This window comes from Anolis sagrei, chromosome 1, assembly GCF_037176765.1.
Source record: "Anolis sagrei isolate rAnoSag1 chromosome 1, rAnoSag1.mat, whole genome shotgun sequence".
Taxonomy (NCBI): domain Eukaryota; kingdom Metazoa; phylum Chordata; class Lepidosauria; order Squamata; family Dactyloidae; genus Anolis; species Anolis sagrei.
In genome coordinates, this window is record NC_090021.1 from 89,876,620 (window position 1) to 89,899,590 (window position 22,971).

The 22,971-nt window shown below is 38.5% G+C and overlaps 1 protein-coding gene across 2 annotated transcripts; it reads right to left on the reverse strand.

Moving 5' to 3' along the window:
- Window positions 1–704: 704 nt before the first annotated feature.
- On the reverse strand, window positions 705–22,836 carry KPNA5 (karyopherin subunit alpha 5). 2 transcript variants are annotated; one of them, XM_060753230.2, is made up of 14 exons: window positions 22,722–22,836; window positions 18,732–18,865; window positions 16,629–16,730; window positions 16,449–16,548; window positions 14,426–14,520; window positions 14,092–14,223; window positions 12,502–12,590; window positions 12,115–12,214; window positions 11,352–11,515; window positions 8,294–8,372; window positions 6,977–7,102; window positions 5,665–5,792; window positions 4,844–5,022; window positions 705–4,113 (listed from the first exon to the last, which is right to left on the reverse strand). In XM_060753230.2, the coding sequence occupies exons 1-14, from the start codon at window positions 22,723–22,725 to the stop codon at window positions 3,926–3,928; spliced, it is 1,620 nt and encodes a 539-aa protein (XP_060609213.1). In that variant the 5' UTR covers window positions 22,726–22,836; the 3' UTR covers window positions 705–3,925. The 2 variants fall into 2 exon arrangements, with proteins under 2 accessions (XP_060609213.1, XP_060609214.1); XM_060753231.2 differs by lacking the exons at window positions 705–4,113; window positions 4,844–5,022 and having other exon boundaries at window positions 5,704–5,792; window positions 6,977–7,052.
- Between the last annotated feature and the right edge of the window lie 135 nt (window positions 22,837–22,971).

Sequence of the window (22,971 nt, forward strand, 5' to 3'; positions counted from 1 at the left end):
TATTGGTGGGGTTGAGGGGGAATTGTTTTTGTCATTTCGGAGTTGTAGTTGCTGGGATTTATAGTTCACCTACAATCAAACAGCATTCTGAATCCAAATAAGAGAATTAGGCCAAACTTCTCACACAGAACCCCCATGACCAACAGAAAATACTGTGTTTTCTGATGGTCTTTGGCAACCCCTCTGACATCCCCTCATGACCCTCCCCTCCAGGGGTCCTGATCTCTAGGTTGAGAAATACTCGATCTAGTATAACTGACAAACTGAGTTCTGACAGAACAGGCAGATGGTATTAGTTCTTCAAAGGGGAAAAATATAAATATGTGTTTTAATAATGATGAACTATTCAATTTCTGAAATAAAAATCAGGACACATGCAAGCCACTTCTATCTTATACTATAACTCAAGCAAATGTTTGTAAAGAGTATCAGGTAAACAAAATGTCTTTGATTTTACAGTGTCTTTGCCCCTGTCTGGGATGTACCAAAAGCATCTATGAGCTAAGTTCCTTCTATGTTATGAGCATATGGAGGATTTATTTTTTACACACACTCCTGTACTAACTGCATGCAACACTAGCAAGTGGGATTAAAAAAATTAAATGGTGGTTCAAAGAATTTGCACATTTTATCTAATTCTGTTTCAAAAACTGCATTACTTCTGAAGACATACTGTAAGTACTAAATTGAGGAGACACATGCCACACTTTTGTAAAATGCCTTTATTTGTTTTGTATTGTAATAGTTGTTATATTTGAAGTAGTAACATTCCTTAATATTGCATACTGTTCGTATTTGTAGGTTTGTTCAGTTAAAGCCTTCAGATGCAACAAATTACAGAGTCATTTGCAAACACAACAAAAAATAAGTAAGAAACATTCTTAAAGTATATGTCAATCTTTTGTTCGTTTCGTAAGATGTATTTTATTTTCCAAATAAATTTAAGGGGCTTTGAAGTATATTGTAAAAAAGTAAATAAGGCTATATCAAATAAAAGCAAGTGAGATAATGTAAAAGTAATTATCATTTTCTTTTAAGACATTAACCCATCTAAAAATGTTTTCTGAATGTAAACCTGTTTGAGAAAAAAAAAAGCTCAGCATGGTTTTGTATCTGAAATACATACTTGGCATGGTTGCATAGATCAAAGTCATGTCACGGGCAGGCAACTATGTAAGAATCTGATAACCTGTGCTAGGAAAACATGAATTAAGTTTAACACTTAAAACCTTTTCAAAAATCCAATCATCTAGCTTGGTTTTTATTACTTTGCTGTAGACTCCTATACAGATTGTTGATGCCATGCATACTAAGAAGAGTAACCTGTTTCTGTAAGTCTGCAAGTCTTCTCTTACTTATATGTTAAGAGAATTTGATGGTAAATCAAATACTGTTCTTAAAGTTTAAAAAGTAACCACATCAACATTACATTATAAGAAAATGAGCTTTCTGAAGCTTTTGTTTTCATGATACCATTCAGAATATTTACATACTTTAAAAATTCTGCTTATTTTTTATATATTTCAAAAGCTTATCCAAAATGGCTTGTGGAAACAAGGATTGGTGAGAAAGCTTCAGCTGAGACCCCCTTTTCCCATGATAACTGTTTCAGGACTGAATTTCATTTCCGAGGGAGAGATTCTTAACTATGAGTCATATATAAGTCAGATGTTTGTAACTCAGGAACTGCCTGTACAACTAATGCTTAGATTTCTCCCAAATGAAAGTATTTAGATATCATCACTCATTAGGATAGTCAAATCAAGAGCAGGCACAACTGGTAATTTCTCTAAAACAACAATGGAATACCCTGTCAACCCTGAATGTTTTTGTTCTACTAAATTCATTGTGATCATTCCAATTTTCATCAAGCTATATCTGCAGCGAACTACATAAAATCTATTATTAAGAGGTAAACCATGTATTACCACAATATATAAATAAATAAGGAGGGCAGGTAATTCTTAACACCACTGTGCTTTTGTGTATTCCTTCACTTAAAAAAAATCTGACTGCTAGAACTTGAGGATGAATTTTCCTTAGTTATATCTCCCTATTTATTAATGCATAAGCTATGGTTTGTTATTCATCCTTCAAAGTCAAGCTTAAACTTCATAAATTTTAGTTTGTGGAAAACAAAAAGCAGCTCTTTCGACACTTCTGTAAAAACTAAGTCCATGTTTCACAGCTAAATATAAAAAGCAAGGGCCCTACAGCCACAACTCATTTGAGACTGAACCAGGCGAAATCTGAACTCTGATTGGGAGCTCATTCCCTTGCTGATCCACTCTCCTTGTGCTGATCACGCACTGGGAATATACTGGATTACATATTATAATATCCAGAATTTACCAGCGTATCGCCAGCTAGTGTTCTCTACACTAGAACAGACCCGTACAGATCTGAGATTTCAAAAATCAGAAATTTTGAACTTTTTGCAGATACAAGATAATTTGCTCCTTTCAAACATTTCAGAGTGCATCATTTTTTAAATAGCTGTACAAAACCCTGCTACTATTACACACAACTTTTTTTAAAAGTTACACATCTCAAGACAATTTTTGTAAGCAAAATTAATCAGAGTACGTTAATTGTGCTACCAAAAAAAAATGGGGGGAGAAGGAGAAACAAAGGAAGGATAAAAAAGGATCAACAACGTGGCCTTAAAAAAATCCTGAATATTACATAAACTTAAACATTTTGCATACATTATCAAAGATAACTCTATATACAAGACCTTACTACAGTATATACAACAAAATCATTTTATTTTTTCCTAGAACTATCAGAAAAAGTGTTTTCTCAATCCAGGACTATTATAAAGTCAGAGCAAGAAATGCTTTAGTAGCCAGTTTCAAAAGAAACTCATTTGTTTTCTTTTTATAGACAAATCCTGCAGCCAAAGTCAGTTGCAATGCATTAGTGTATTTGGTCAAAACAGAATACAGGAACTGCATGAATAAAACCAATCATCAGTGTTTCAAGAAAGAGGGATATTGCAATTTTACACACTTTGGTAGCATTTATGTTAAACATAGAAATTTCTACTCAAAGTCCTTGGCATGCAACTACAGAAATCTTCCATTACTCTCACAAGAATCAAATGGTCACTACAAAATAGTAAACACATCCCTCAATTCATAATCTGGTTTGCAACAGACCAGGGAAAACAGCAGCTCTTGCCTTTCACAGCAATCTGACAGAGAAAAACTACACGTCTGCAACTTGAACATAATTAATTCTCTTACTGCAAATGAAATTGCTGTCAAAGGCACAGCTACAATGGCTAATGGAAAAGGTGGCAACCTCATTTGCAATACTGCTGAAGAAATTAAGAAAGAGAAGGATCCTTCCTTGTATAGTTTTGCAGCAAGGCCCTACATAAATTATAAATTTGAACTAGCAACTATCTCTTTTCACACAGCGGAAAAATGTTTTTTGTCTATATTTAATGTCACGTCATGTACAAGCAGTGCACCCCAACGTGTTATGCTTTTAAATATAAATATATTTCAACAGTGTATTGCAAAATTTCACGCATAAAACTATACTTTCACTATTTAAATAAATAATTTTCACATTCTATGTTTAGCGTTTACTAGGAGCTCATATGCATTACCCTTCAATTCTGAAATGCCTATTTGTTTGCTCCTTGGTAAAGAGGTAGATTTAGTATAGACTGGGCTCATGAACCCTACTGCCAAAATTCAAAGTATCAACAGTTGTATATGCATAATGATGCACTAATGTCTGACTGAGGTCATTTCTTCAAGCTTTGTAACATTTTTTAGCTGTGATTAGTCAGTATTTTTGGACACAAGACAATGGAAATGCACATATAAAAAGAATGGAAACACAGAAGTGCAGGAGCTGCTTCTTTGTCTGTCTTCAGCAAACTCTTTCCTCATTTCCCGAGGCTGGCCAGCTACAACTGGAATCCTTCCATTGGCGCCTCCTGTTGCTGAAACAGAAACTGCTGCTCATTTTCATCCACTTGTGGTACAATATTTGCATCCTCCTCTTCCACACCAAAATAATGTTCAATCAAATCGAAAGCTTTTTGGTAGATTTCTTGGTTTTCATGACTTTGAAGGATTTCAATTTTATCTAGTCCTGAATTAATGAGAGAATGCACACAACTTAAAATCTGTATTCAATCAGGAACAAGTAATAATGCATTGAATTGGCTTTACTATCTGTCTCTCCTCACAAAAAAGGAAATAGGAAGAAACGCCAAATATATTCTGTATTTGTTGGACATTAGGCTTCAATCCAAAACTGACTTATGCCAAAAATTCTAGCAATTTTAGCAAGACTACTCAAGAGGATTGTGGTTTTTTTTATTTCTTTGAATACAAAATATCAATCTAACAGGCAGCTAAAGCTTTAATGGCCGCCTGCATAAAAAGAAAATGCATGAAAAACCAACCACTATAAATAGCCAAATTCTTAAATCTGAATTATTAGTGTGCTTAGTATCACGAGGCTACCACCTTTTCATGAATTACAATGAACACATTGGTTCTTGCTGCCACACTTCACTGAAAGTAGCAACCAGCCTTTGGAACTGCAGAAGTCTAAACTAGATCCCTGCAGATATCAGGCACAAAAAAGGGGGGCTGTTTGATCAACTGTGGAATAAGCAAACTTGCAACTCTATGACAAACTTTCCTACTGGGGAGGCTGCTGCGTGCTTCTTAGGCTGCTCTTAGGAAAAAAATGCTAGCAACAGCTTTCCTTATAATAGCCCTACTGATCACTGCTACAACAGCAACTTAAGACTTTAGTAGTTGCATTTTCACAATATCAATTTACTTTTAGCATTAATAACAGAGCTTCTTACCATATGCTTCCTCTATTCGGGCACAGTAAGGATTAACACCAATTCCGTTTTGTTTAGATTCTTGTTCTCCATGTCGCAGAATGTTTTCAAGTCCATTCAAGGCCACCTGGACTATTTTAGAATCCATCACAGTCAGAAGATCACAAAGAGGCTTGGTACAACCTAATGCAACCAAGTAACTTTGGTGGGATGGGATAAAAGGAGGCAGAAAGAGAGGTTATTAAAATATACTCATTTAATCCAAGCCCCAATTTTATCCTTTTCTTTGCTCCTTTTTGGATATCAGTGTTCCCTCCATGTTATTGTGTGATCCTAATTAATCAGGGATCACTTGACAGTAGGATGTCCTGCAGGTATGTAGACATATGATGACTTATACCAATTTCTCAAACTCTGCTTCTCCAGATGTTAGGGACTTCAGCTTCCACAATTCCTATCAGCTGGTAAGATGGCTGGGATTTCTGAGAGCTGAAGTCCAAAACACCTGGAGGAGCAGTTTCAGAAACACTGACTTTTGAGTACAGTAGAAGTGCTAGCTAGACAAGAAAAAAGAACTAGAGTTGACCTGAATCTACCATCTGCCCACTGAACTTATGGTAATTTTTCAATAGGACAATGTGCATGATGCATTGAGCTTCACCTCTGTACATTGTCATTAAGAACTACAAACTATAGTAATACAGTCACCAGTCCAGAAGATTTTTTAACTGGCTGGCTACTGACTTAAGCAACCTTTAAAAAAAAAAACTAGTTTAGCAAATGAAAAAAAATCTCAGTATCTTCACTAGCATTATACCTTTTAACCAATTTCAACTTATTACCTAATTTGTTCAGGAGTCCCCCCAGACGTTGCATTAGTGATGGCCCATGCTGCTTCCTTTATAGTACGAAATTCAGCTTTCTGAAGAATTTCAATCAACACTGGAAATATATTTGCATCTATAACAGCCTAGGAGGGGAAAATAAATGTAAACAACACTGACATCTACCTTAGGTCAATCAACCTTAACTGAAATGTAGATTTTGGTTTTCATGGTTATGACAAAAAAAAAAAACCCCTCAAAAACAACTTTCTTGAATTGGTGAAATAAGATTAGCAAGTGGTTACTTCTCCAAGAAGACTGGAAAGTTCAAAGTGGGCTTGATGGACCTATGAGTAAAAGTCAGCATACACTGACACAGCAATAAAGGCTAGTGCCAAACTAGACAATGAGGTATCAAATGTTCTCCTCCAGACCTTGGTGCAAAACTAACACAAAGCCTTAGCCATACTATATTGGTTCCATTTTGGAGGATGTGAAAGAACTTTGTAAAACTACAAGAAACCACTTTGCTGACTTTTAAGTGAGCCATTAAAACCCACCTAACACAACACACCTTACCATCCCATCCTTACAAAACGCAGTACCAGATAAGCCAGTTTTCACAGGTCATAGTGGAATAATTGCAATATGGGCCAGCTACTAACAAACAACATGGTTACCCTTACTGACAACCATTTGCATAAGAAAGCCCTGAGGAACTGGGAACCCATTTTCACGTAAAGATACCTTTTTTCAAGTGTCAATCAGACCCCTGGCAGATTAAATGTATTTCTCAAAGATAATATAATACAAAGGCAATGCGAGATAAAATGCATAACTCTGGAAAACCAATTATGTATTTTAAAAAACGAAAGAAGTATTTCTTTCAAGTAGGAAAAGACCACATTTCTGAGTCAGCGTCCTTCAGGGTCTCCCAACCTGGGCATAGATGTAGGAAGTCTATGACTTAATTCATGCTGGGAAAGCCTTAAAAAAAAAAAACACCCCCAAATGTGGAAGGCATAACAAAGCTGCCACTATTGTCCTTTACTGAATGGGTGTTTCAACAGGCCAGAAGTGGTGCTATAGTGCCAGGTGTATAAATCAAACCAAGTTCTTTGGTTCTTCAATACCTTTATTGTAAAGATGATTTCATAACACAAAGATGTTGGGTTTTTTTAACAGTCCACATTAACAAAGAAGCTTCAAGTATACAAAATATGGCTTGTTCCCACTTGAAGCCCTCACTTTGCCAACCTCTTCAAGATGTAGGAACAGAAGTAGCACCACAATGCTGAGTTATGAAGGACAGGAAGTACAAACATATTACCTGTATTTGGGCTCTATTTCCTGCAGTAATATTAGAAACTGTCCAGCATGCTTCTTTTCGAACAGATTCCTTGGGACTACTCAGCAAATGTAAGAGACAGGGTAATGCAGAGCAATTTAGAATTACCTAAAATAATTTGAAAGATGAAAAGTTCTGCCTAAACAATGTAAAATAAAGCACAGTCCATATATCTAAGATAAATATTTACATATTCACACATACAGTATTTTTCCAGTCATATTTACAGACTCTTTCATGTTATTTTAAAGCAGCTACATGCAATTGTTACCTGCAATTGAAGCAGATACTTGGAATCAAAAAAATTACACAACTGTTAACTTCCTCTTTAAAATCTGATTTAGCAAGTCTACTACAGTTAGGACCAACACTGGTCCTAACTTTTTATCCAGTGTCCAACATTTTATCTAGTGTCTGTATAGAAATAAGATGCAATTTTATAGTGTTACAAAAATTGAATTGCCTATGAAATTAATGAGATAGCCATAAGTTGCCAGGCAGCTCAAAGGCACAAACAAACACAATAAGGACACTAATTATTCAATCTTATGCTACTGTATTAAAAACACTGGGGGACAGAAGACACAGTTCACATGCTAAAGAGTACCTCAGCTCAAAATATCATTTGAAATATGGAGAAGACAAAGTCAGATCTTTATTACTATCACAATTCTAAAGAAATAGCAGGACAGAATGTTTATTTGACTTTTCAAAAAGATTATAGATTGGGCAACATGCAAAACAGGAAGTTCTAGGTTTAAAAGGATTCCCATCATTTAGAGAGTAGGAGGGAAGCACAAGGACAGATGGAGATCAAGTCACTACATAATGTAGACATCTTCTAGCTTAAAAATTATATTTTAATCAGATACTAAATCTTTAATTAACACATAACCAATGAACACTTAATGGCAGGCTTTTCAGTATAGTTAGAATGCTGAGGGGATTTGAGTCTTTGGTCAAAATCACCTTGTTATATAAATGTGCAATTAATTTGCTGTCCTCTAATTTCAAATTCAGTAAAACGGGGGAAGTATTACATCACTTCAATAATCTCTTTTCATAGTTTCAGAACTGTCTTTTTAGGTGTAGAAATATAATCACATTTTCCTCAGCTGTACACCAGCTTGGTAAACAAAGGCACTGGAATCAATGTAGTTTTGAGTAACATAGCCAATGCTTTTAGATTTCAACAGAACAATGCCTACTAGTTTGGTCTCTGTCTCTCTCAAACAACATTACCAACAATAAGAATAAAAAATGTGGTCACTGAAGTTTTGAAAATTAAAGAACTCTTACCTGTGTTTGGATATCATCACCAGTCACAATATTTCCAACTGCTCTTAAGGCAGGTGATACCACTTTGTAGTCATTGTGCCTTAGGAAAAGTAAAACAATATGGTTCAAATTTTTGTATTATGGTTAGAAAACTGATGCATTGTTCTTGGGACAATTATCACTTTACACAACCAAACGGGTTTGCTTGTGTGTAGTATTGCTATTAAGCACATATATTATATGCTAGAAGTGTTCATTATAGATACTGCAAAATACCTCTGAAAGGTAATGTATCATACTGGAGAAGTGAGGCTGAACTGAGGGAAATACTGGCTGCCTTACTTTTCAGTTTCCTCAGAAAGTTCCCTGAAATGCCTGAACACAAACTGTGGAAATATTTTACTGTCTATGAACATTTTCATCTTGCATAAAAAAGCATTACATCATGGCACTGGGCAAACTGGGGTATGAAAGCTTTTTTTAGCCACCTTAGAATTTGGCAGAACATCTATTGACCAAAGACGTAACATACATTGGCATCATTTGATAGAACAACCTGACAGCCAAGTGCTCTGCTCTGGTTGCCTGGAGAGCAGCTGGTACAAAGAATGCTCTTTCAACAGAAGTCATTTTGTTATTGGGGTAGAAAGCTGTTCCTCAAAGCATTAACATGCTTCCTGCAACTAAGGGTAGCAGTTTACCTTCAAGGTTTACATTTGTTTCTTAATTTTGAGGGGGGTTAGAAATGTTGTTTTGAATTAGAAATAGCAGTAATAGTATTAAGACATGGATATTTTGTTGGTTACTTCAACAAAATATTGCGTCTGCAAAGAACCGTCCGGCTGAACTGTTCCGGGTTGTCAGAGGCCTTTTAAAACCCACCATCCAGGATGGGTGCCCTGATGACTCGGCAGCTCGCTGTGAAGCTTTTGCTCGGTTCTTTACAGACAAAGTCGCTTTGATCCGCTCTGGACTGGATGCCACATTAACGGCAGTCTCTGAGGATGTAACACGAGCATCTGCTTGTCCGATTTTGATGGATTCATTTCAATTGGTTCAAACCGAGGATGTGGACAAGGTGCTTGGAGGAATGAGAGCTACTACATGCATCCTAGACCCCTGCCCATCCTGGCTTCTAAAGGAGGCCAGAGGGGGATTGGCCGAGTGGGTTAAGGTGGTGGTTAATGCCTCCCTTCGGGAAGGCATTTTTCCAGCCAGCTTAAAGCAAGCTGTGATAAAACCGCTGTTGAAGAAACCATCACTGGACCCCACTCAATTGGTAAACTATCGGCCTGTTTCCAATCTTCCCTTTTTGGGCAAAGTCATGGAACGTGTGGTGGCCTCACAACTCCAGGCATTCTTGGTAGACACGGATTATCTAGATCCGGCGCAGTCTGGCTTTAGGCCGGGACATGGTACCGAGACAGCCTTGGTCGCCTTAGTGGATGATCTCCGTCGGGAGCTCGACAGGGGGAGTGTGTCCCTGTTGGTGCTTCTCGACCTCTCAGCGGCCTTCGATACCGTCGACCACGGTATTCTTCTGGGACGCCTCGCAGGAATGGGCCTCGGAGGTACTGCTTTGCGGTGGCTCCGGTCATTCCTCGAGGGTCGGTCTCAGAAGGTGTTACTGGGGGACTCCTGTTCTACCCCACAACCGTTGTTTTGTGGGGTTCCTCAGGGTTCAATATTGTCCCCCATGTTGTTTAACATCTACATGAAGCCGCTGGGCGAGATCATCCGGAGTTTCGGGGTGCGGTGTCATCTGTACGCAGATGATGTCCAGCTCTGTCACTCCTTTCCACCCGCTACTAAGGAGGCTGTCGAGGTCCTGAACCGGTGCTTGGCCGCTGTGACGGTCTGGATGGGGGCGAACAAATTGAAATTAAATCCAGACAAGACAGAGGTGCTCCTGGTCAGTCGCAGGGCCGAACAGGGTATAGGGTTACAGCCTGTGTTAGACGGGGTCGCACTCCCCCTGAAGACACAGGTTCGCAGTTTGGGTGTGATCCTGGACTCATCGCTGAGCCTGGATCCCCAGGTTTCGGCAGTGACCAGGGGAGCATTTGCACAGTTAAGACTCGTGCGCCAACTGCGACCGTACCTTGGGAAGTCTGACTTGGCCACGGTAATCCACGCTCTGGTTACATCCCGCCTTGATTACTGCAACGCTCTCTACGTGGGGTTGCCTTTGAAGACGGCCCGGAAGCTTCAACTAGTCCAACGGGCGGCAGCCATGGTATTAACAGGAGCAGGGCGCAGGGAGCACACAACTCCTCTGCTGTACCAGCTCCATTGGCTACCGATCAGCTACCGAGCCCAATTCAAAGTGCTGGTTTTGACCTTTAAAGCCCTAAACGGTTCTGGCCCTACATACCTATCCGAACGTATCTCGGCCTATCAGCCCACCAGGACCCTAAGATCTTCAGGAGGAGCCCTTCTCTCCATCCCGCCTGCTTCACAGGTGCGGCTCGCGGGAACGAGAGATAGGGCCTTTTCTGCGGTGGCCCCCCGGCTTTGGAATGCCCTCCCTATTGAACTAAGATCAGCCACCTCGCTAATGGCATTTCGGAAAAATCTAAAAACTTGGATGTTCGAGCAAGTTTTTAACTAATTTCCGATGTAAGGTTATTTTGACCATGGACTTGCAACCAAGGATAACGAACTGAATTACGATTTTAACTATGAGATGTTTTCGACTTGTATTGGTGGCCCGATACTAAGTATGTTCATACTATGTATGTTTTATGTCTTGTATTTTGATATCTTATTTTATATTTTTAAGTGACTATTGTATTTTAACAAGTTGTAAACCGCAATGAGTCGCCGCACAGGCTGAGATATTAGCGGTATACAAGTGTATCAAATAAATAAATAAAATAAATAAATAAATAAATACTTTTTTGATAAAGGAGGACCAGGAACTATTCAAAACAAAGATTCAACCTCATGTATTTGTGGCTTTGAGTATTTGCATATTGTGCAACTACAAATCCTGGAAATCACATGGCTTCAAAAATATCACAAAGTCACTCCATACAAGCAGTTTAAAATATCTGGATAATAGGTAAACAGAACGTACATCAGAAGTTCTACCAATCTTCGGCAGACTCCAGAATCAATAACTGCTTGGATTTTATCATTTGGTCCATCTGAAAGGTAAGAGAGGGCCCAGCAAGCATCGGCTAATACATCTGGGTCACTGCTAAATAATAGTCGTGACAGAACACCTAAGCAAGGACGAACCTTAAGAATGTAAAGGAAGAGAGAGTCATTGTCAGCAATGTCCTCTTTTTAGAAGTTTCACTTTTACTATTTTCTAAAGAGCTAAAACGACATAAATATATCTTCAATTAACTGAATGCAATCATAATTTTTACAAATTCTGTGCAACATTTACAATGCAATAAAAATGTGAACCTTTAGACTTTAAGATGAAGTATACCTAAATCCACAACACAATTACCCCACAGCCCATATGTTGACTTCAATAGGAGTACCCATGAGTAAATGGAGTGTAAATTATACGCCCAGTGCCAATTCAAGGAAGAAAACTGAAAATTTGGGAATGCTATGCAGCATCCCTACCAAGTGCCAGTTAGACTAAATCCATTGTCTTGATAATTTTCTCCTTTGACAGTGAAGATCAAATCTGAGGAATTTGAATAAAATCCTAAAAATGAGGTCCGCTTTACAAATGCAATCAATTTCTGATCAAAAATGAATGAACCAACTAAGACTTTGGAAAATTGGCTTTATATCAGTGTTTATGTATGTGCTTAGTCAAAGCACAGCATACATTTTCATTACTATCGCATTTTTGCAGAGTGAAACATAGAGCTTACCTTGCTGAAATCTGGAGGTGGATTCTTGCCTCTACAGAGGTTTGAGAGTGCCCACACTGCATTTCTAGTTGTCGTGAGTCTGTTACAATGTGTTAGCAGTCTGCCAAGATATTAAATTGAAACAGATTTTTTTCTTTCCTTCATGGAAGAAAACCCTCACTTCGTGTCACAAGGAAATGGCTAATTTTCTTTATGCTACTAAAATTTTATTACTATTTGATTTAAAAACAGAGCTCATAATAGCAAATGACTGTTTTTGCTTGCATGGCCTCATCTGTATGTGTGCGTGTGAAGTGACCCCTTTAAAGTTATTAATCACTTGTAAATGTTGCAAAAGTTTAAATATGCACACAATTTGATTTAGTGTCAGGCATTATCAATACTTACTGCAAGAGTGGGGGAAGTATTCCACAGCTGAGCACATAATCCCTACATTCTGCATTGTCTCCAGCAATATTACCAAGAGCCCACACTGCCTTAGAAACAAAGAGAGAAATCCATCTTATATTTTTCTACAAAGCTCTTGATCCACACCATCTGCACCTCTTGTACACTACCCTCCTCACATAATGAAACTAGCACTTTTTGTCAAATAAATTAAAGGTATAAGAGCAAAAAAGTATAAGGTGATGCTAGTACATAATGAACTCTGTCAATATGAAACAATGAAAAACACACTGTGGTTCATTCTTTAAACCTGCTGGAATATGACAGCATGGCTCAGTAGTCAGAGAGAAAACTGACACAGTCATATACCAACACAGAATGTAAGTCTACAGATGGCACAGGAGAAGGCACTGAAATAATGAAACATGCAATTGTATACTATTACCAGGAATAACTACAATTTACCATAGGTACAAAGGTCTCATTAAAAATCACCTCAAGTTAGTAATCAATATTATATCCTAAGCCATCAGTATAATAGTCCAACATATGCCTAATCTAATTAGAGTGATTCCAATGACCAGTGACTAAAATTTTATGAACAATGATATAAGCAGTGCTGCTGATACCGAATAAGAACCATATTGTTAATACAGCAAAATCTTCGACTTTGTTTATCCCTCAGTAAATGTCCTTCCACACAGCCATATAACCCAGAATATCATGGCAGAAAATCCCACAATACCTGCTTTGAACTGGGTTATCTGAGTCCACACTACTATATATTCCAGTTCAAAGCAGAAAATGTGGAATTTTATTCAGCTGTGTGGAAGGGGCCTAAGTTGCTAATAATAAAATAACATTCATGGAGAGGTCAACAGCTGAGATTTCAATAAGGTTTGCTTCCAAGTAAACAAGCATAGAGGCCTAAATGAACAAAATAACATTTCTAAAACATGTAAGGGAATAAACTGGCCTCATGTGAGTATAAGATTACATTTTGCTTAAGTGTTATGTCAACGAGGCAGGGGCTTATGAACTATTTCCTACCCTCTACTCCTTTCTCATGGCTACAAGGAGGATCTGAAAGCTGTTTCCATAATAAACTAGCTATCCAATATGTCATAACCCAGACAAACCTCAGTTAACTATTATTTAAAGGAAACTTCAGCCTCCAAGTGTGCCAAATAACAGCTCCTACAATCTCTTATCATGGTCATGCTGGTTGGGGCTTTTGGGAATTGACAGCAAGATTCCCAACTCCTAATTCAGACAAACAAGCCAGCTGTGTACCAGAGTTTACAATTCCAGGCATTTTCCATAAATTTAACACATTTCCAGTTAAATGAAACAAATGTTTCAGATATGGACATAACAATAAACAGTTCACCATAAAATCTTTTCCTTTTGACTGTTCTGGATGAAAAGGAAAGAAATAGGCTTGCACACATAGTATTGAACCCAAATTTAAAGTTATGTTCAAGACAGATTTGCATGTTGGCACTAGACTTCTTACAACGATATCTCAATTTTTCTGCTGTTCTTTAAAGTTTAAATCAATCACATTGACAAAGGTCCACAAAAAGTTACCTGCTCCTGGACATCTTCATGTTCAGAATTCAATAACTTAATGAAAATTGGGACAGCTCCAGTCTCAATCACTACTTTGGTGTGCAAAAATGTTCCAGATGCTATATTTGTAAGAGCCCATGCTGCTTCAAACTAGGAGGCAAAAAAGTTAGATAAAACACTGTGCAATATACTCTATATATTTATTTTTAAATAGTTTACAACTCATTTATACACTTTGCATTGTTTGGGAGGAAAACAGTCTGCAAAACACCATCATCTCCCAACACATGGATCTGAACTCTTGAGAGTTTTGATGTTTCCTAAATAATAACGTATTATAGTGTGAACTCACCTGAAGGGTGCAATTGTCATTTGTTTCTAGAAATTTCACAAATCTTTGCACAACTCCTGGTCTTTGTATGACTTCATCTATTGGAGGATTGGGTTCTGAAAATAAAAGTTTATTCAACTTATGAAAACAAAACTTACGTCAAAGTTGAATTCAGATAAAAGTTTAAGCACAGTAAAAATACAAAGCATTATAAGATCTAGTGCGGCACAGTTGCAAGAAATGTTGGATCTGTTATGAAAAAATCCAAGTTTAACGTCACATTAACCTACATAACCCACTGAACCATTTTAAGCAAGTTGTTCTTAACCTAACTTGCCTTAGAGAAACACAAGAAGTTAAATGTTACAAAGCATTCCCTTAACAAGGTTAAATATAACATATATTCTGTACTTTTTTCAAGTTCACCAGCTGAAAAATAGCCATTTATGTTATTGTATGTCTTACTGTCTATATGCAGTTTGAGGTCTAAAAATGTAAGAGCCCAGTGGGATTGGATGAAAGAACCATCTTAACCTGCATGCTGTTTCTTGCAACTAGAAAGTTACTTCCAGGAAGCCGATAAGAAAACTGTTCTCCATCTCTGCCCCTCACACTGCCTGTAAACATGGATTGCTTATCACGGCTAACAAGCACAGCTAAACCTTTCACTAAAGTATCTAATCCTCCTTTAATGTAATCTAAGTGTGCATCCATACTGTAGAATTAATGCAGTGTGACAACACTAACAATCATAGCTCAATGCTATGGAACCATGGGACATGTAGTTTTATAAGGTCTTTAGGCTCCTCTGACGAATTGTGTTGGTACCTTACCAAACTACAACTCTCAGGATCTCATATAGCACTGAGCAAGGACATTTAAAGTGGTTTAAAACTGCACTAATTCTATAGAGAAGATGCACCCTAAGACAGTGGTAAAAACGTTTGCTGTCTAGATGCTTTGGACTACAAATTCAATAATCTTCATTTCTTGGTTAAGAGTTTACAGCACAATCTTATTTGGGAATGTAAGCCCTTTGGGGTTGAGTTTGGCCTTCCAAGAATCTCAATACTGCTCGCCCAAGTTGCCCAAGCCATACCCTATTTCTCACGATACTATGGTGTGGTGATTTTAAAGCTTTTATATTGATTTTTTTCACTGAACATTTAGAGCTTTTGATGAAAATATGTTAGCATTTCTGGAACAGTACCCACTACCCCTTGATTGTGGCTTCTAAGAATGTTCAAGAAATTGAATTTGGCCCCAGGGTTGCAAAGTGTTCCTGCCTTTGCTATATATTTACAGAGAAATAAATACCAGTGAACTGAACAGGGCTCAGTGCCACACAGTAGTTATTGGACTCAGTCTTAGTTGTTATTTTATCAGCTAAAGCATTTAATCCTAGAATAAACTGCGAAGAGGTATGCATCTCATAGAATTGTTCATTGTCTTAAATAACAAAGTTCTTCATAACAAAGCAGTTTAGCATTGTCAACACATTCCAAATGCTTACTGTCCTTGAAAATAAGGACAGCGAGTCCTGTCCCTAAAAGAAATTAGACAATAAATGTAATATTATTCTCAAACAGTTAGCGGCCTCTTTCCAAACATAGTTCAGTATAACCTTTGTAGTCAGCTCTCTTCTTAAATATCATTTCACAAGTATTGATGCAAAGAAATTTACCACAGTAACAGAATACTCATTTTCTTCTCAAAGTTGAAAGCAAATACCATAGAGGATATTTAATATCAAGTCATTTCACAACTTACACTAGATCAGGGAAGAACAATCCAACACAAGAGATGTATGCACTTAGCATGATACCATTCAGTTTGTTTTTGTGTATGGGAGTGGTTTTTACAAAGTGAGTTTTGACACTCAGCCATTATTGCAGTATCAACGTGACCAATCATGTGAGAAAAAACCCGATGAAACAATACAACAAACTGTTTTAAATACAGATCTCTTTTTTCCAAAGTGAATGTGTGGAAATAACACACAAAACATCCATTTAAAAAGACACATCACACAGTGTCCATTTACCTTTTGAAAGCAGTTTTCTAAATCTCTGGGTTGCAGCAAGCTGTTGGTTGGGATCATCAGAGAAAATCATCTGTACCATGTCACATGTAATTACATCTTCCTAAAAATGAAAAGTCATTGTCACTGTCTGAATTTTTATCATTTTCATCAACATATTTCCAGTCAAGTTGGTGTTTTTACCTCAGGAATAGGTACAGTAGAGCTCACGTCAGGATCCTGGATTGGACTTTCTTGCATTGACTCTTCATTAACCAACAGAGCAACATTTCTGCGTTTAAATAACTAAAAAAGAAGAAGAAAGAACTCACATCAAGAGTTGTGTGTATACGTAACAAAATTCTGTTTGCAATTTGTTTATTTGAACAATGCAAGTAAATCATGCTATTGTGCTTCATTATATATGCCGAAACCAGCCTGAGTACTGACAACCCTCCCCGCAATCCCAAATTGGTTTTTAGGCAGCACAGATTACAGTATTTTAGAAGGGAGGTATTTATTTTTCGTGCCAGAAGCGAACTGAGAATACAGTTATAATTTATAAAAAACAACATCAAAGTTAAAAACTTGGTATTATACTAAATTGTATTGTCAAAGGCTTTCATGGCCGGAATCACTGGGTTGTTTTAAGTCGGGCTGTATGGTCATGTTCCAGAAGCATTATCTCCTGATGTTTCACCTGCATCTATGGCAGGCATCCTCAGAGGCTGTGAGATCTGACCTCACAACTTCTGAGGATGCCTGCCATAGATGCAGGTGAAACATCAGGAGAGAGAGTGGAGTGAGTTTCTCATCTGGTATCAGCCACTGATGGAGGGTCCAGGTCTTAGCTTGCCACTTCTGGACTCTCGCTTGCTGGAGTGTTCTGTATTCCTGCAAGTAGATCTTAGGAAGCTGTTTCTTGAAGTTGGCTGATATCCAAACAGAGGATGGGACAGAGATATCAATGCCTTGATCCTTTCTTTACTGGCTGCTACTTCCTGGAGAGTATTAGGTGGCGTATTACCAGCAAAACAGTATAATTTCTCCAACGGCGTAGGGCAGGGATCCCCAAACTAAGGCCCGGGGGCCGGATTCGGCCCTCCAAGGTAATTTACCTGGCCCTCGCTCAGGGTCAACCTAAGTGTGAAATGACTTGAAAGAACACAACAACAATAACATTCCTATCTCATCAGCCAAAAGCAGGCCCACACTTCCCATTGAAATACTAATAAGTTTATATTTGTTTAAATTGTTCTTCATTTTAATTATTGTATTGTTTTTAAGTGTTTTTGCACTACAAATAAGATGTGTACTGTGCATAAGAATTCATTCATGTTTTTTTCAAATTATAATCCGGCCCTCAAACAGTTTGAGGGACTGTTACCTGGCCCCCTGTTTAAAAAGTTTGAGGACCCCTGGCGTAGGGTATAGATGTCTTCACTGTATCTGTTTGTGATCCCCAGGTTGTGCCAGTCAGTTTTCGTATGATACTATTTCTACAATGCACTTTTTGCTTGATTGTAGGTCAGAGCACAGTCCAGAGTAACTCCTAGGTATTTTGGTGTGCTACAGTGCTCCAGTGGGATTCCTAATATGTCCGATATATTTGGGAGAAAACTGCTGTCTTTACAAGTATGATCAAATCTCTCAATATTTATTATACAACAAATGCTATATACATCACTATACCAGATGCTGCTAACATAATATTCAGAGGAAATTGGTTGGTTACTGGTAAATAAAATGCTGGATTTCATGAATCTGACCTTGATTCAGTAAGACAACCCTTAGATAAATATCCTCCTACTCTAAAAACAAACTTTCTACATTAAAAAGGAGCTAAAGTCGCTGATTCAAAATAGTCAGATACTGTTAACACTATATACAAAAGTTGAGAAATATTTAAACCAAAACTCAAATAAAAACTAGCAGGTAAGGCTCAGAAACAATTATGATTATACATTTTAAAATGTATGATTAAAAAATTTTGCCAACAGTTGTTAGTTTAGCAGGCCACATGCACTCAGCCATATCTGTGCGTATGCGCCTTTAAGGTTGCCTGTTGACTTATAGCGACCCAACACATTTCATTCATCTTACGCAAAGATACTCAGAAATGGTTTTGCCAGTTCCATCCTCTGAAATGTAGCCTACAGCAGACATCCATATGTAAGTGCACAAAGCATTCTCCTAACCTGCTTTAATAAAGTCTCTCCTATGTATGTCTACTGAGAAATGAGCCCACTGATTTAATTGAAGCTTACTTCCAGATATGGGACTGTGGTCTGAACCTTAAAGACTTACTTGCTCTTCTCTTTTCTGTTTCCGTAGCTGAATACCTTCCTCTTCTCTTCGTCGTCGCATTTCTTGTGGATTGAGGGCATTGTTCTTATAACTTTTCATTCTGTAATGATCTTTTTCTGGGCTTGCCATGGTATCTAGTAAAAAGAACAAGGAAGATTACACCAAACCTTTTCTTTCTTGGATTGCTAGTAAGTTTGAGAAAACAAGAGAAAATAAGTGATAGGTGAATAAATACAGCGGTTTCTCAGTATCCGCTGGGGTTTGGATCCAGGATTCCCTATGGATAGAATACGAAAACCTGTGGATGTTCAAGTCTCATTACATACAATGATATATACATTATTTACAATTTTGGGTAAAAGTATGATAGCTGGGATCCAGTGCTGGTAGTGTTACGCTGGTTATGTAATGCGGCTCTGAATTAGAGAAGGGAACATGTGCGCGAGAGAGCACACCGGGTGAGAGATGCAGCTGTGGCAGGATACCACTGAAGTAATGTAACACAGGTGGGACAGGATAACATTGAAGTAATATAACAGTTACTGGATTTGATTTATTTTTCACTAAGGCTCATATTCCCCACCACCCCCTTTTAGCCTTCCTTCCGATGCAACAATGTTTTTGAACATATTTGTATAGGATCTCTGGACAGGCTACATCAGTATGCTTGGCTGTTTCCCTTCCTCCTTTCCAGCGAACTACCTTGTCAACTCTGTCGCAGTTGCATCTCTCACTGTGTGCGGTCTCTTGCACACATGGTGCTGTGTCTCACGCATGTGTTCCCTTCTCTAATTCAGAGCCTCGTTACACAATCAGCATAGTGCTACCAGCGCTGGGTCCCAGCTATCACACTTTTACCTAATTTTTCTATAAAACAGCTAAATCAAGATCTGCTTTAAGGATTTTTCTGTATTTTCAGGTTGTGGATGGTGGAATCCATGAATGCAGAATCTGTCATTATGGAGGACTGATTTTATGAATATTTACTGTGAATGTATAAACATTCACAGTAAATGTTAATTTCAGAAGGAAAAAAACTTTCCACAATTCCATTCACTATATGGACTAAAGACTAGATGCATTCTTATCGATTCATTTTTCTCCTGAAATATAGGAGGCATGCATTCACTCTACTATTATTCTTTAACATAGTACTTTTCATATACAGAGAACTTCAGTCTTTATGTTTCTTTTTGCAATAACTATTATGCAATTTGAAAACTAGCCTTTCCATTAGTACAACAAACTGAACACTTGGACGTTTACAAAATTACAAAATTACATCATTTCATTAAAAAAAAATGAAAGAAAATGGATTTGATAAAAAATAAAATGCCCATGCAAACAACTCTTACAGCATGATCACATGCCTAGTTAAAATGAAAATATTTCCCACGGCCTTAATTTCAGACAAACAGTTTTTTTATTTAACAAAACAATCCATCCAATTAGCATAAAAGAAACTGGCAGCCACACCTCAAAACAAGAAACATCAACAATAGGAGAAACACATAATAAAATGCAGCTGGTTATAGAAGCTTCAAAACTTAAAAGGTAAATACTATCACGTGCTGCAATTAATTGCATACAAACATCAGGGAAGGAAAAGGATTGTGGTGCAAATACTCTGTAGAATTAATGTAGTTTGGTGCCATTTAATCTGCCACTGCTCACTGCTATGGAATCCTGGGAGTTGTACTTTTAAAAGGTCTTTAGCCTTTGCTGCCTCAACAAGGTACAAATCTCATGATTCCACAGCACTGAGCAGTTAACATGGTGTCAAGCTACAGTGTATATGCACTCTATATTCCCTTGGAGCAAGTCCTACTTGCACATGTAGCTACTAGCAACAGGAGGACTTGTGTAGCAGGTTTGTCAAGGAAGGTTTCAAACCTGATTTTACAATGCAACACCTTGTGTAGGAAAATAAAAAAAACTTAAAGCACATTTTGCACATTCTTCCCTATATAAATGCAAATCATTTAGTACTGCTTATATTATCGAGAACATTATGGTCAGCACATTATGACCTTGCTCTCAACTTTATTATTTTGTCAATGTAAACATTCAAGTGATGGTTCTGGCATGTACGACTGTGGTCAAAACAAGGTAAAACAGGCCAGCCTGATCCTATGCCTTTAAGCAGTAGTTTGATGCACCCTTCATCTGGAAGTTTAGCAGAGCCAGGCCTGGAGGGTCTTTGGATGAAAGACCACCAATTACCAGGTTCTCTATCTGAAAGAAGGAGCTAACAAGACCAATTCTAAGTATTCATTGTCTAAGAAAACACAATGAAGTACTCATGGGGTTGCCACAATCCAGAATCTTATTGGTTTTGAGTGGGCTATGTCTTAGGGTGCATCTACACCAGGCATGGGCAAACTTCGGCCCTCCAGGTGTTTTGATCTTCAACTTCCACAATTCCTAACAGCTGGTGCTAATGCCTGATCTACAATGTAGTTTGAGACCATTTTAGCCACCACGATTCAGTGCTATGAGTTGTCATTTTACAGATTTATAGCCTTTTCTGTGAAAAAGTGCTGGAGTCTCACTAAAGTACAATTTTATTTTATTTTATTTTTTAACCCAGTGGTTTTCAACCTGGGGTCCCCAGATGTTTTTGGCCTTCAATTCCCAGAAATCCTAACATCTGGTAAACTGGCTGGGATTTCAGGGAGTTGTAGGTCAAAAACATCTGGGGACCCCAGGTTGAGAACCACTGTTTTAACCTATTTTATCCCGCCTTTCTCTACCTCGAAGGGGGATCAAGATGGCTTTACATATAGGCAACTATTCAACACTTTGGGACAGCATACACTTAAAATACATTTAACTTAAAATTTAAAATTAAAATTAATGCACATTAAACCATATCAAAACATTCCATTCACTGGATTGTTGTAGGTTTTTCGGGCTATATGGCCATGTTCTAGAAGCATTCTCTCCTGACGTTTTGCCTGCATCTATGGCAAGCATCCTCAGAGGTTGTGAGGTCACAACCTCTCAGGATGCTTGCCGCAGATGCAGGCAAAACGTCAGGAGAGAATGCTTCTAGAACATGGCCATATAGCCCGAAAAACCTACAACAACCCAGTGATTCCAGCCATGAAAGCCTTTGACAATACATTCCATTCATCATTGCTGCCTTACATGAGAACCATGCGTGACTTAGGGCCTTTTACTCTCGCACTTAAGACCTGGCTTTTTACTAGAGCATTTGATCTCGGTTAATTTTTAATTTTTGTATGTATGTATTTTATTTTTTATAATTTAGCTCTAAATCGCTTAGAGCATTCCCAGATGGAGGGCGATTAATAAGTTATTAAATGATGATGATGATTAAAATCAAAGCCATGGGCTCCTTTGATAAGAGTCTCTGGGTGCAGCTACATTTATGCAGTTTGACATCACTTGAACTGCCATGGCTCAAGACTATAGAATCCTGCGAGTTTTAGTTTTACGAGGTTTATTAATTCTTCTCTTGCAATGAGTGCTGGAGCCTCACCGGTATTCCAGGCGCAGCCATGGCTCAGTGCTATGGAATCCTGGGATGTATAGTTTGGGGAGATGCCAGCACTCTTAGGCAGGGAAGGCCTGATAAAACTACGACTCCCACGATCCCGCAGCACTGAGCCATCGCAGTCAAAGTGTTGCCAAGCTGCGTTAATTCTGCAGTGCAGATGCACCCATATCCAGGGCAGTTGTCAATTCAGACGAAGCAGAAGGCCGGGGCCAGGTCTGCAGGCTTCCCTTCCTTACACCGCTAAGACAGCGAGAGACAGAACCTGCAATGAAAGGTGGTACATCTCTGTCTCCACAACTCCCTCCATTGAAAGCGGGAGCCAAGGCCCTCGGGGGCCGGAGGAGGGCGAAAGAGACGTCAACACAGCCTTTGCGGGCCAGTCTCGCTGCCCAGCGCCGCTTCAGGCCAGCCGCGAGGCCTCCTTCGGGCCTAGTGGCCTGACTCTCCCTCCCCTCAGGCTCACTCACCCATCTGGGCCACCCCAGCCCGGCAATGCCGCTTCGCCCCTCCGAGCTGTCAGCTTCGCAGTCCAAGATGGCGGACCCAAGACCACCGAAACTCTGGCGTGGCCCCGCCTCTTTTCCCAGCAGCCCCCTGCGCACCACAGAAGCAGGTACTTTTGGAAGGGAAAGAGTGACACGCCGCGATCGATTTCCGGGTGAAGTTGAAATACACAACTCTTTCTCCCTGAAAACAACAACATCATCATCATCATAA